A 12,877-nucleotide genomic window follows, 5' to 3' on the forward strand; every position below is an offset into this window, starting at 1 on the left:
GAGCTGTCATGATTAAAGAGAGAGTAGGGTAGAATGAGGGTCTTTGATGGTTTCTATGAGCTTGGACCAAGGTTCCTCATGGGAATCTCCTGATATCCTTTTTCCTCCACTGGATGACCCTTCTCAGGCAAGATAGCCTGTGGTGATCGTCCTGAGGAAGTGGTAGCAGTGCTAATCAAGGTCGTGGTGGTGATGTTGTTAGGTACTGATGTGGGACTCATATTTACGGATGGACTCATTGGATGTGCATTAGCGTTGACGGGGGGTGGGGGTGGAAAATATCCAGGATGATGTTGCTGTGGTGGGGACGATTGCTGGTACGAGCCAGCATGGTATTGATCTGCTGTATTCATGCCTCCAGGGATATGGCCTTGTCCGTAACCTTGATTTCTTCCCTGAGCATAGTACGGATTATAATACTCATCCTCTGGTGGGGCATCATAACCATTGTTGCTGTCTCCGTATCCTCCTCCAGCACCCTGTTGACCATAACCTTTATGACCACCCTCTTGGTAGTATCCATGGGTTGGCTGTGGTATCTGAGGTTGGGGCTTGTTAGTGTAAGTCCTTGCTACGGCAGCGCCACTAACAACACCAGCTACGGTCGCAGGGCTAGAAACTCCAGCATCGCGATGTCCCTCATCCATTGACGGCACTTTGGAGAACTGGTTGTTGGACTGGCTTGACCAAGGCATGATTGCATTTTCCATCCGCTTAATCCTTTGTTTACGAAGGTACCACCATGTCCCGAACGCCACCAGAAATAGTACCAGTCCTGCCATCTATGAAATATTTTATCCATTATTTATAATGATAAATATGTCAGCACCAGAAAATTTCCCGAAGGCAAAATAAAAAATAAAAAAAAAAAAAGAACCTTGGAACATAGTTGAAACAAATATAAACTCTTTTTTTTTTTTTTTTTTTTTTTTTAAGAAAGTGCGACTTACAATAGCTACGATCACAATGACAAACGTCTTTGGTTGAGAATCCTCACTGTCAGGAGTGGATGGGTCAGTGGATTCAGGTGAAGCGGAGGTTGAGGCCGATTTTGAGGCTCGTCTACTTGTAGTGCCTGATGTGGTGGTGGTGGTGGGCGCCAAGGTGGTGGTCGTTGGCGTAACGTTAGGAGCAGGCAAGATGGTGATGCTTTTACATTCAGCTCTGTAGCTTTTCTTGAAAAAATTTCGTACGGCCCAGTATTCACCCTCATAGAAGACATGGAATGAATTGTTCAGACATGTGCCTGTGGTTCCTCCAGGAACGGTGGCATTTCCAACGTTGGGTACAGTCCAGGTAAAAGGGGATGCCCACGTTGTGATCTCTGTGTTTGCAATCGATACTCCAGTGTCGCAAACGAGGGTTGCCCTCATCGATACGATATCTGCGACCTTTGGTGAGGAAGCATCCGAACTCCAATCTAAAACCAAGGGCTGTCCAGCTTCAAACGACCCAGAGTTGGGGGAAGAACAAAGGATATCGGCTCGAGCCACAGACAAGCATGTCATCAAGCATCCAGCGACAATAAGATAAATGGATCTTCTTGAGCGACGCAAGGAAGAGTTTATAGGCCGCGATGAGGCCAGGGAATTTGGAGATGGCATCTCTTGAGGTTTCCCAGTCGATGGGTGTATAGAAGATATTAAAGGGATAAAGGGAATTGCGGTGAAAGATTGCTCCTTGTTCCTGAATTTTATTTGTCGCACAGCGTTTTGTTTCAGAAAAACTTTGGCGTGTATACAGGGATAACACTGTGAGGCGTGGGAGTTGGAGTTGGGTGGTCTAATGCGTATATGCTAGATGCTATGAGGACGTGAAGTGTATGATAATAATGGTAGTAATAAGGTGAACACTTTGCTATATGAGATGAGGTTGTTTTCGAATGAATGTGGGAAGGCGTCCTGCTCACTTTCTTCCTGAATTGAATGGGATGAGATGCAATGTAATTTGTACAAAAAGTATGAAGGGGTGATGGGAGAATGAGGACACAAATGAATGAAGGCAGACAAGAAAGAAAAGAAGGTAAAAAGGAAGAGCAAAGGGTCACATGAATACCATTAGAAAAGCAACATGCACTAAACGTGTTGCTTACCCACCATGCATCCCTGGGTACACCTCATTTCCCGTAATAAATGCTAGTGTCAAGGGCATTTGGGCATTAGGGCATTCTTTAAAAAGAAAAAGCTCTCTTTTTTGGGGAGGGATCGAAATGTCGTTACACATCACCATATTAAATGTTATGGAGTATAAATAAGCAGTGCGCTGGTAAAAAATTAATCTTATCCAATTATTCGCAATATTTATTTTCTGTCTCATTTACATGGGTCTTGTATAGGGACACAAAATATAGAATAATTGAACAAAATCACCGGACTCCAACGCTGGCGATGGTACCGCCTATGTACCTGGCCGCTTGGAGTAGCTCTATGTGATTTTTTTTTTACTCATCATTATCGATTAATCCACTCAGGACGCGGAATACGTCGGTCAGGCTGACAACACCAACAGCACACCCGTTATCGTTCACTACCCACATGCGATGAGCTTTTGTTGCCTGTAGTTTCGAAAGTGTGTAACCAAAAGTGGACTTTGCGTTCACATCAAGAATGGGGTATTGGTCCTATATTTGTTTCAGAGGGAGGGAAAAAAAATTGAGACTTTACGAGTTAGTCACATGTAAGTAGCGTCTTAATTTGTCTTTTCGAGGATCTAAACACGAAAGTAACTCTTCACATTTACCTCTCCGTTTTCGATACCTTGTGACAATCGGATCTTGCAGACAAGCTGGAAACAACTGATCCACAGCCACGATGTCCTTAAATTTTTCATGATATGCTAATAAGAGAAATAGAAGTTTTTCATTTCAGGAACAAGTCAAAGCGAAGAAAAAAAAAAAAAAAAAAAAAAAAAGAGGTAGCATAAAACCTACTTTGATATCAGTCATACTGATGTTGCCTAAAAGCATACCCTGATCATCAAGGACTGCAAGGGAAGAGACACTATTTGTACCTACACGAAAGAGCTCATGATAAGTACATATACAAATGGTGATTGAAAGGGTAATTACATCTCTAGACATATTTAACGTACTCATTGAAACCAGAGCATCCAAGACCTTTTCTTCACCGTTCACAGATAGGACCTTGCCACTGGCGAGGCCACATTGTTGGAGCTATATATATATAAAGATTGTCTTCAGTTTCTGCATTTCAATTCAACTACACCAATGCAATTGGTTATTGTCGCCTACACTCTTTTGCATCACGGGCTGCAACTGGGGATATTCGCTCAGCTACAAGTTGATAGGGATGAGAGAAAAAGGTTCAAAAGGACTGTTAAGCATTAAGGGTCGCTGCTTTTGCTAATCCCGGTAAAAATATATGGACACAGGCATAACAATCGCATTGTCCAAGTTATAAACGTTACATGACGCATTAAATAGTCCAGAGTCGATGATTGAGACAAGATGCCCTTCATATTGCCCTCCGCATCCATAACAGCCACTATTGATAGCACAGGATATAGAGATCAATGCCAGTTTTTTTTTTTTTTTTTTTTTTTTTTTTTTTTCTTGATGCTCATAATATCATAATACCATTTTCACGAAACTACAGACTTTCACATGGGACCTACCGCGATGAATTCCTGTACCAAAATCATGCACCACGGCCCCTAATCTAGAGTCTGCCATGACTGTGCAAAATGGATCTTTGCCTGACAAATCTAGAAAATTTTCAAAAAAAAAAGTTAGTCTGCAAAAACCAGTTTGTTGTTGTTCTGAAATGTTTCATGAGGATAGAACAAGGTTATAGGCATGACTAACCAGAAGCCAGTTTTACAGGGACGTTCTGACTATTGCTCGTCCGCTGGATCAGATCACGCATCTCCATGGTTTGATCCTCAAGGGGAACCTCCATCTTTTTCAACAACAATAGAATGTAGGTCATCAAGTCTCCATAGTCAAACATCCCGACATACATCTTCTTGGTGTTATCATAGACAGGCGCAGACGTGATCCCATTGTTCAGTAACACCTATCATTCAGAAAAACATCCAGAGTTCATCAGTGATCAGATCAACTCTTTCTTTTTCTTTTTCTTTTTCTTTTTCTTTTTCTTTTTCTTTTTTTTTTTTTATTTGTACAATCAAGTTGAATATCCTTGTGAGACAATCCTGCCGTTGTTCTTTAGAAAGAAAAAAAAAAATCCATGACTCATGCAGGTAGAAATAATTGTCTATTTTCTGGGGTTTGGAGCAGTAAACCGAGTCCTCATTTTACCTCGCAAGCATCTTCCACAGTGGCATCAGCATCACTAAGGAGAGTTGAATGAGTTTGTTGGTTAATTCCTTGTCTCGCGTGTGTGTGTGTGTGTGTTTTTTTTTTTTTTTTTTTTTTTTAGAAATGAATTCAAAAAAGTCGAAAGGATTGGCGTACATGGTGACGAGCTTTTGCTTTTCTACAAGTGTACCAACTTTGACCATGGTCCAGTCGTGGGAGGTAGTGGTTAGACCCTCTCGATGTTGTCGTTGATTTTGAAATACTCTATCGGTTCCCATTATTGTTTATGATGAGTGTTGAAAGTTGGGAAGGAATAATAATAATAATAATAATAATAATAATAATAATAATAATATCAAAAAAAAAAAAAAAAAAAAAAAAAAAAAGTTATTGAATGAGATGGACAATGGAAAAAAAAAAAAAAAAAAAAAAAAAAAGAAACGATTTTATTGCCAAAAAGCTGACACGAGGGAAAATCTGTACTCGTGCAACCATTGGATGGAACAATGTCTGTCACCAAACCGAGCGCTTCGCCGAGAGCCAGAACCATTTTTTTTTTAAATACCTCTCCCCCCCAAAGCAATACAGCTAGGACCAATGCAAACATAAATATATATATATACATGTATATAAAAGCTCCCTCGAATCCACAATAAACTGGAATATTGACATTCTAATCTGAAGGAAATACTGCACACAAAAAGACCAAAGCCATTGGACACATGTTTGATAAAGAAGCTCATGTCAAGTGCTTACGAGCTTGGGTAAAACGTCATTTTATGTTCAAATGTATGAGATTTGGATATTTAACAGTTGCTAGTAAAATTGGCTTTTTTATTTTATTTTATTTTTTTATTTTCCAACAAGAGAACAGTACTGCTTAACCATCGACAACGGTTTCGTCAACATTCTCATCATCAGCCTCATCATCAACCCCATCATCCGCGTCGAACGCGACCATGGCAGTCGTAGGATCATCTTCTCTTAAAGGCACGATTTCATTCATATGCTTCTCCAGGGTGTTATCCCGATCCTTTCTTGCTTGGAAGAACTTGAATATGTCTGGCATCGCATCCACGATCGTGAAATCAAACTCCTGAGATCCAGCCATAACACAGTTGCAGCCAACAATCTCTCGAAACTCGACCTTACCCTTTTCTCCTTGCTCCGATTGCATGTACGTGACAGTATTCTATGTGATTACAAAAGAAAAAAACAAAAAAAGTTTAAAAGGTGTAATGATTAAAATGAGATGTTTCTTTTCTTTTTTTTTTTTTTTTATTTTTTTTATTTTTTTTATTATTATTATTATCCCACTTACCAGTGACAGCCATTTCCGGAACTTGGATTCCGGATAGGGAGTAATGGTATGAGAGCTATCAATGACGGCAACGGCAGAGACACGATCCTTAAATGCATCAACTAGCATAGTTTATAAAACAAGTGAGTAAATCTTTAATCATCGAGGGCAAAGAAGACAGTTCAATCCAGCGATTTGAACCCTCAGAAGGCTTACATTGTTCATGAAGAGCCTGGATCAGTGCATGACCGCCATATTTGTGAGCGATAAAGAAAATCTCGCGCGAGGCAAAGGTTCTATAAAGATCAAGAACCACAGCATTTGTCTTTTAATATATATTGTTTGTCTATATAAAAGACTTTTTTTTTTTTTTTTTTTTTCCTTTGCAATAGCAATAGGGATTGTTAAGCAGGGATTTCATGCTCGGCGGTGAACAAACTTACTGGACATATTGGCGAAGGACATAGTCAACATGTTCCTCAGGGCTTCCAGAGTCTAAATTGTGAATCCAAAACTCCTTTTTAGTGGACAGCGAAATCACGTAGTAAAGGCTAAATTAAATATTAACTTTTTTTTTTTTTTTTTTTTTTTTTTTTTTGCTAAACATACTTGGGATCATCTTGTATTGTTTCTTTATATTAATGGGGAGTGTCAGCTGTAGATGGATAGATGGATGGATAGATAGATAGATAGATAGGAGGAGGAGGAGTAAGTGATGAGGTCAAATGTTCCTTTTTCCCAAGCATTGACTATTAAAGAGATTGTTTGGTCATTGATCAGAAAGCTTACTGAAGGGCATCCGTCGACCCAGAAATGGGTGTTGGGATTTGTTATGAGTACACCGAAACCTTCTTGACGAGCCCAACGGACAACAGAAAGCATGGATCCAATCTATTTTGCAAAAAAAAAGTCGGACTGTCAGCTGTCAATTGTCAGACCAATCTTTAAATTAAAAAAAAAAAAAAAAAAAAAAAAAAAAAAGGGGGAATGAGGGGGGAATGAGGGGGGAATGAGAGGAAAAAAAAAAAAAAAAAAAAAAAAAAAAAAGATACCTCGACATGATGATTGGCGAGCAATCGACGCGACCAAGAGCCAAGACTATGTTACATTCAGACAAATGGAAAAAAGTTTTAAAGATCAGGAGAATGTCCAATTAAATCAAAGATTAACGTGGATCAGCAAACAGGGAAAGTGATCTTACGACTCATTTGTTGACGCGACAAGGACCAGCAAACGCTTGCAATCTTTGGCATCATTCCTTTAAAAGGGAGGGAAAAAAATTAAAAAAAAAAAAAAAAAAAAAAGGTAGAAAGCTTTAAATAACATTTACAGCATAGATGGATTCATTCTGTCATCAGGGTCAATATGAATGAATATGAATGTGTACATACGAAATCAAAATGTGGGCATATGGAGTATCAGTTCCTTCGGCATCCACAGGTACGGTTGCTTTGACCATTCCGCATTCATCCTCAATGCGCTTGATCATGATTCGCATAATAGCATCTTTTTAAGAGATTTGTAATTTTTTTTTTTTTTTTTTTTTTTTTTTTTTTGCAAGGATAGTAATTGGTTATTGATGAGTGGATAGGATGGAAGAAGGCCAAGCAGATGAGACTCACCTCCCAAGGCGCGAGCATGGGCTTCCTGATATTCTCGATTCTTTGCCTTCAAATCAAACACGTATTGTTTCCCTAATGGTTCATGATTGTACGAATGATGATGAGGGCAAGGATTTAGTGGACATGGATTTTAATATGGTTTTATTATTTTTCAGGAAGAGAAAAAAATAAAAAAAAGTACGTGCAAGATGTACGTATGTTGTATTTTCACACCTGACTCGTCAATGAGATGACCGTGTTCATCGATGGAGTACTTTAATTCCTCAAGGGTCTCTCCAAAGGTAGGAGGAGGAGGTCGCTTGATGCGGCGGCGATACATACTCCAACGTGGTTAGATAGAGAAGAGGGGAGAAAAGAAGAAGAAAAGAAAAGAAAAGGGGGATGAATGAATGAATGACTTGCTGTTGTTGTTTGATGAGTTGATTAGTGTTGATGAGTTTCGAAACAATAAAAAAAAAAAAAAAAAAAAGAAAAGGCCGTCACATTATCACATTGAAATGATTGAAAAGTCTGTTAGAATTAAAAAAGGAAGACGTGTGCCCTGAAAAAAAAAAAATTTTTTTTTTGTTGTTGCATGGACATGGACATGTTATTCTTCAAGGGCTCTCAGGCTCTCATATCCTTAATACAGCTGTATTATATATAATAATATGACATGTAGAATAAAAGAGAAGAAAAGAGAAGAAAAGAAAAGATTGTTAGAATAAAATGTCCCTTGGAGAGGATCAGCTTTGGAACCAGAAAGTAGGGGGGAAGGGGGAGAATGGATGGGCAGGGTGTATGGGATGAAGAGTACGTTGGTCCATGTGATTGCTGAAAATGGTTCTTTCATGCCAACACAATGATATGCATTCTAGATGCAAATATTTTATATTTTATTCCAAATAAAAGGATCAATAATAAAAAAGGAGAAGAGATCCCAAAAAATCAGTTGGCGCGCGAAATAAAAAAAAAAAAAAAAAAAGGAACTATCGCATCACTTGCATGATTTGATTTTTATGAGTAAAAAAAAAAAAAAAAAAAAAAAAAAAAGTAAAACAGAGTTTAGACTTTTTGTTAAAACAATCAATTCAGTCAGTCAGTCAGTCGATGCATCCTTCTTTCTTTCTTCTTGTTCTTCTTCTTGTTCTTGTCCTTTTTTAGTTTCTGTCCTTCCCTTTCGTTGTCTTTTTCTCTTCTTCTTTCCCCCCCTTTTCATCTTTACGCTAGTCCACTTTTCACATCAGACTTTGCCTCACTCCTGCCACTGCCACTACTACCACCACCACCATCACCACTTTTTTTTATTTTTTTTATTCTCATTGTTCATTGTTCATTGTTCATTGTTCATTGTTCATTGTTCATTGTTCATTGTTCATTGCTCATTGTTTCAACTGTTGACAAAGGTATTTCATGTTTAAGCTCTTTAATACTCTGCACAAGTAACAACAGCCAAAAGAGACTGCCATGTTCTTTATTTCATCTTCCTTTTCTCTTATTCTCTTATCCTCTCTTTCTCTTTTTTCTTTTAAAAGGAAAGGATGGTAGGGGATGTTATAATTTGGTGTTATCAGAACTGGGTTAGGGAGAAGGGATGGGGGCATGACAGACACCCAAAAATGCCCTTTTAAATTTTTTTTCTAATTATTTGTTTGTGCTGAGTATTTTTTTCTTTTGTCCACAATTTGGTTTTTGGTTCATAAACACTGCCTATCTGTGTGTGGGTTGCATTTCTTTTGCATCTGCGGTGTTTTTATTTTATTTTATATATTTATATTATTATTTCTATTGTCTTCTCTTCTGCTCATCAATATCATTGCTCTTTTTTTATTTTTTTTTATTCCTCTCCTGCCCTTCTTTCCTTCTTCTCTCTTTCTCTTTCCTTCTCTCTTTCTCTTTCCTTTCTTTCTTTCTTTCTTTCTTTCATTCTCTCATTCTTTCATTCTTTCATTCTCCTCTCCTCTCCTCTTTTGTTTTATTTCACCAACCCAACAGTTCATACATCGGATCCTGTCCCCTCTCTCTCTCTTCCATTCTCTTATCACCATCACCCATCACCATCACTTGTTCCTCATCAACCCTTTTTTAGCTTTTTTTTTTTTCTTTCTTCCTTTGCTCTGTCTTCGCTCTGTCTCGCATCACTGTCTTTTAATTATTATTTTTTTCCTTCATTCGTATGTGAGTGCTCATGACGGATTCCACTTGCTAATCATTTCTTTTATTACTATCATTATCAGTATTATCGTTATTACCACTGTTACTTTTTTTTTTTTTTTTTTGTTTTTATTTTTTTTTATGTATATGTTATTCATATCATTATCATTATTATTATTTTTATTACTATTGCTATCATGATGATCATTACTTAATCCATGGCAACTATACATGACCATGACCATCATTTTAAGTATATACTTGAATGCGTTGCTTTTTTTTTTTTATTTTTTTACTATTATTATTATTATTATTATTATTATTATTATTATCATTATTATCATTATCTTTAAAGATGTCTGAAAAGAGAATGTAAAAGACGGGTGTGGATGGGTGGTCCAAATCTTGATGTTTAGTTTGGTCAAACAACCACCCAAACAAAACAACAAAGAGCATGACTTTATTTGAGAATGGGTCCTAGAGTTTTTTTTATTTTTTGTTGTTGTTGTTGTTGTTGACCAAGAGAGAAATGTTTGTATTATTTGATCACACATTACGTTTGGACATTCAATTCAAACTGTGCTGTGGGTAGTTTAAAAATTTCAAATTGGTTTATTATTATTCAACTCGACTCAATCGGATTATACAGATTTATATTTTTTCTTTCTTTCTTTCTTTCTTTCTTTATTATTATCTTTGTTTAAACTGAATATCAAACTTAATTTCATTCACTCCCTGTTCGTAACCGTTTTTTTTTTTTTTTTTTTTTTTTTTTTTTTGTTTTGTTTGTTTATATGCATTCGCTTTCCTTTTTTTTCCTTTCTCTTCTCTTCTCTTCTCTTCTCTTCTCTCTCTCCTCCATCCTTCCCTTCCACTCCTCACATCTCTTTTGTCTATCCTTTTTGGATTTTGTCTATTGTAAAACGTGTATGTGCGTCGCCTCCTTCTCTCTTCTCTCTCTTTTTTTTTTTTTTTTTTTTTGTCTGTCTTTTCTTTGGTCTTGAACTGTGTCCCTGTTGTACGGATAAAAAGTGCGATCCTCCCGCCCTCTTCCCCCTTTTTTTTTTTTTTTTTTTTTTTTCTTGTTTCTCTTCCCTTCTGTGCACATTCACAAGACAATGCAGCGCCATCATCAACAATGAACCCTTGCGCGGTCTTTTTTTTTTTTTTTTTTAACCTCTTCTTTTAGTCCGTCCTTGATGCAATCATCATATTTTCTTCCATTGACCATGATTTACACTTGTTCATCTTGATTGGTGCGCGACTATTTCTTTATTCTTTAGTCTTGTTTCTCTTTTTTTTTTTTTTTTTTTTTTTTTTTTTATGCATTACAAAGCTTAGTCGATTCATTATCGTTCGAGTGTGATTTCCATCCTGATGAATCCTTTTCTGTGCATCATTGATCTCTTTCTCAATCTATTTTTTTTTTCTTTCTTTCTTTCTTTGAACCTTCGTTTCAGTGCTATTGTCTGTTCTTCTCCCTAATCTATTTTATACTTCTTGTTCTTGCTCTCAAAATAGAAAATCGTTTTTTTTTTATTTTTTTTAATTATTGTTGATCGCACACTCACACGAGCCATCGACGCCAACAGAAACAGAAACAGAATCAAAACCAAAAATCAAATTCACCAAAACCAAATGCACCAACAGCCATACCAACCGCTCCCCATCCATCCACAACAGCATCCTTATCCCCCACACCCACACCCAGACATGGACCCGCACCCAATGCACTCATATCCCCCTCAACCCAGAGCCTCTTCCCACTCCAGGTCCCACTCTCGCTCAAACTCGGGTATCTATCCTCCACATGGCCAGTTTCCTCCCATGCCACCACACGATGGATTCCCACCTTACCACCAAGCTCCCTATCCTCCGCCCCCTGTCTCCATGATGGCCCCACCAGAATCCGTAAACATCGATAGGCATTCACGCTCACACTCCCAGTCAATGTCCAGTATCCATCAGTCCCCTCCAAACGGATATCGTACTTCCCCACGTATGCCCAATCTAGATCCCCATGGATGGTCTGCTCCTCCTCCTTCTCTTCCTCCTCAGCACCATTCCTCCTTCATCTCTCCACCTCCTCCTCCTCCTCCTTCAGATCACCATCTTCATCAGCGTCCCTCACATCATCCTCATCCATATCATGTCACATCTCCCCATCGATCCCACTCACGCACTCCTTCCTATTCACATTCTCGATCTCACTCTCTTTCCCAACCTCCGTTCGCTCCTCAACATCCTATCCAACCCTCACCCAGACATGCCTCCCCTTCTCTCTCGACCACCGCTCCTCGGTATGTTCAAGAAGCTTATCCAGACAGGGTCGATCCAGTACGTTTCCCCCCCGTACCTCAACAGCCTGCCATCTCAACCGTACCCCCCGCCTCCGAAACACAACGGACACCCGTCGTAGAGGACGAAGACGAGAATGATGGAGAGATCATCTTGGATTCCACATCTGGTCAACCTGCAAATGGACAACCAGATGAAGAGTCTATCGGCTCCATCAAGTGTCCTGACTGCGGTAAACTATACAAACATTCTACCTCCTTGTCAAAGCATCGCTGGGAGCACTCCATGTACTGGAAGGTAACGAATTTTGAAAATCTTTTTTAAAAAAAAAAAAAAACCTTACTTGTTTATTATAATTTTACTAATCCAATCATGGAACATCATAATTGCCTTTTATAGTCTGCTGCCAAATTCTTATTGACCAAGCATCAACAAGTCCAGATGATGGAGGCAGCCTCCATTCTTATGGGTATTGAGGGTCATGGCGAAACTGACCCGGATCCGATTGTCAGCATGTATGTCAAGCAGCGTGGCCAGCCTGTCACAGGTCCCTCCACTGCTGCCTCTGCCTCTCCTCCCCCCTCAATAAAGTCGCTCTCGATCTCTCCTCCTCCCATGCCTGAGCGCGTGGTGATGAAACAGGAGCCCTCTTCAACAATGATGAGTCCTCCGACGCTCCATGGTAGGATGACAAACATGGGTACGAGACACTCCGTCACCTCTACCACATCCTCCGCATCCTCAATGTCCTCTACACCACCTTCCCTGGCTCCTGATGATGAAAGTATTGTCGAAGTCGATGATGAGTCCCTGATGTCCGTACCTCCCCATTTCCGCCATCAACATCAGCACCAGCACCAGCACCAGCATCAGCATCAGCATCATCAGCGTCCTTCGCATCATCAGATGCCCCCAACCATGGACAATGGGCAGAAACATGTTGATCCACAGTTTTATCAACATGATCCCCGTTATGCTCCTTATCCTCACCCACATCAGCAAGGGCATCCTCTTCCACAGCATCCGCAGTCCTATGCTCCCTATTACAATGATCAACATTAAGATCCATAGTCTTGTTTAACCAATCATTTTTCATTCATTTGTTCTCTTCTCTTTTTTTTTTTTTTTTTTTTTTTTTTTTTTTTTTGACCTTCTGCCTCAATTTTTGGTCAACTTGTGCATGTACATATCACTTTTTCATCACTTTTGTCAACCCATCATAACATACTTCTTTTATTCGTTTAT

General features: G+C 38.9%; 4 protein-coding genes across 4 annotated transcripts; 1 reads left to right on the forward strand and 3 right to left on the reverse strand.

Moving 5' to 3' along the window:
- BCR41DRAFT_382920 (hypothetical protein) lies at window positions 1–2,017 on the reverse strand. Its single transcript, XM_022027394.1, has 2 exons — window positions 951–2,017; window positions 1–782 (listed from the first exon to the last, which is right to left on the reverse strand). Exons 1-2 carry the CDS (start codon window positions 1,602–1,604, stop codon window positions 54–56), a joined length of 1,383 nt encoding a protein of 460 aa, XP_021886724.1. The 5' UTR covers window positions 1,605–2,017; the 3' UTR covers window positions 1–53.
- A 258-nt stretch (window positions 2,018–2,275) lies between these two features.
- Window positions 2,276–4,645, reverse strand: BCR41DRAFT_418127 (hypothetical protein). The gene is made up of 10 exons (XM_022029586.1): window positions 4,436–4,645; window positions 4,280–4,313; window positions 3,824–4,034; window positions 3,634–3,723; window positions 3,427–3,503; window positions 3,251–3,292; window positions 3,091–3,172; window positions 2,930–3,009; window positions 2,740–2,835; window positions 2,276–2,620 (listed from the first exon to the last, which is right to left on the reverse strand). Exons 1-10 carry the CDS (start codon window positions 4,555–4,557, stop codon window positions 2,441–2,443), a joined length of 1,014 nt encoding a protein of 337 aa, XP_021886725.1. The 5' UTR covers window positions 4,558–4,645; the 3' UTR covers window positions 2,276–2,440.
- Window positions 4,646–5,098: 453 nt separating this feature from the next.
- Window positions 5,099–7,630, reverse strand: BCR41DRAFT_382922 (Arb2 domain-domain-containing protein). Its single transcript, XM_022027395.1, has 11 exons — window positions 7,415–7,630; window positions 7,202–7,273; window positions 6,971–7,085; window positions 6,781–6,837; window positions 6,632–6,677; window positions 6,369–6,470; window positions 6,189–6,234; window positions 6,023–6,074; window positions 5,796–5,875; window positions 5,601–5,701; window positions 5,099–5,471 (listed from the first exon to the last, which is right to left on the reverse strand). The coding sequence occupies exons 1-11, from the start codon at window positions 7,518–7,520 to the stop codon at window positions 5,160–5,162; spliced, it is 1,089 nt and encodes a 362-aa protein (XP_021886726.1). The 5' UTR covers window positions 7,521–7,630; the 3' UTR covers window positions 5,099–5,159.
- A 3,342-nt stretch (window positions 7,631–10,972) lies between these two features.
- On the forward strand, window positions 10,973–12,694 carry BCR41DRAFT_391471 (hypothetical protein; the record flags this gene model as incomplete). The annotated part of the gene is made up of 2 exons (XM_022028358.1): window positions 10,973–11,929; window positions 12,032–12,694. The coding sequence occupies 2 exons, from the start codon at window positions 10,973–10,975 to the stop codon at window positions 12,692–12,694; spliced, it is 1,620 nt and encodes a 539-aa protein (XP_021886727.1).
- Between the last annotated feature and the right edge of the window lie 183 nt (window positions 12,695–12,877).

This window comes from Lobosporangium transversale, assembly GCF_002105155.1.
Source record: "Lobosporangium transversale strain NRRL 3116 chromosome Unknown BCR41scaffold_1, whole genome shotgun sequence".
Lineage (NCBI taxonomy): Eukaryota > Fungi > Mortierellomycota > Mortierellomycetes > Mortierellales > Mortierellaceae > Lobosporangium > Lobosporangium transversale.

What these genes read in the sequence shown, in the direction of transcription:
- BCR41DRAFT_382920 (XM_022027394.1), bottom strand. Translation starts at nt 1,604, where the DNA reads ATGCCATCTCCAAATTCCCTGGCCTCATCGCGGCCTATAAACTCTTCC. An exon ending in TCATTGTGATCGTAGCTATT is followed by an intron (nt 783 to 950) that starts GTAAGTCGCACT and finishes AATATTTCATAG; the next exon opens with ATGGCAGGACTGGTACTATT.
- BCR41DRAFT_418127 (XM_022029586.1), bottom strand. Translation starts at nt 4,557, where the DNA reads ATGGGAACCGATAGAGTATTTCAAAATCAACGACAACATCGAGAGGGT. An exon ending in TGGACTATTTAATGCGTCAT is followed by an intron (nt 3,293 to 3,426) that starts GTAACGTTTATA and finishes ATCAACTTGTAG; the next exon opens with CTGAGCGAATATCCCCAGTT. An exon ending in TCAGTATGACTGATATCAAA is followed by an intron (nt 2,836 to 2,929) that starts GTAGGTTTTATG and finishes TTCTCTTATTAG; the next exon opens with CATATCATGAAAAATTTAAG.
- BCR41DRAFT_382922 (XM_022027395.1), bottom strand. Translation starts at nt 7,520, where the DNA reads ATGTATCGCCGCCGCATCAAGCGACCTCCTCCTCCTACCTTTGGAGAG. An exon ending in TATGCCCACATTTTGATTTC is followed by an intron (nt 6,838 to 6,970) that starts GTATGTACACAT and finishes TCCCTTTTAAAG; the next exon opens with GAATGATGCCAAAGATTGCA. An exon ending in GTCCTTCGCCAATATGTCCA is followed by an intron (nt 5,876 to 6,022) that starts GTAAGTTTGTTC and finishes TGATCTTTATAG; the next exon opens with AACCTTTGCCTCGCGCGAGA.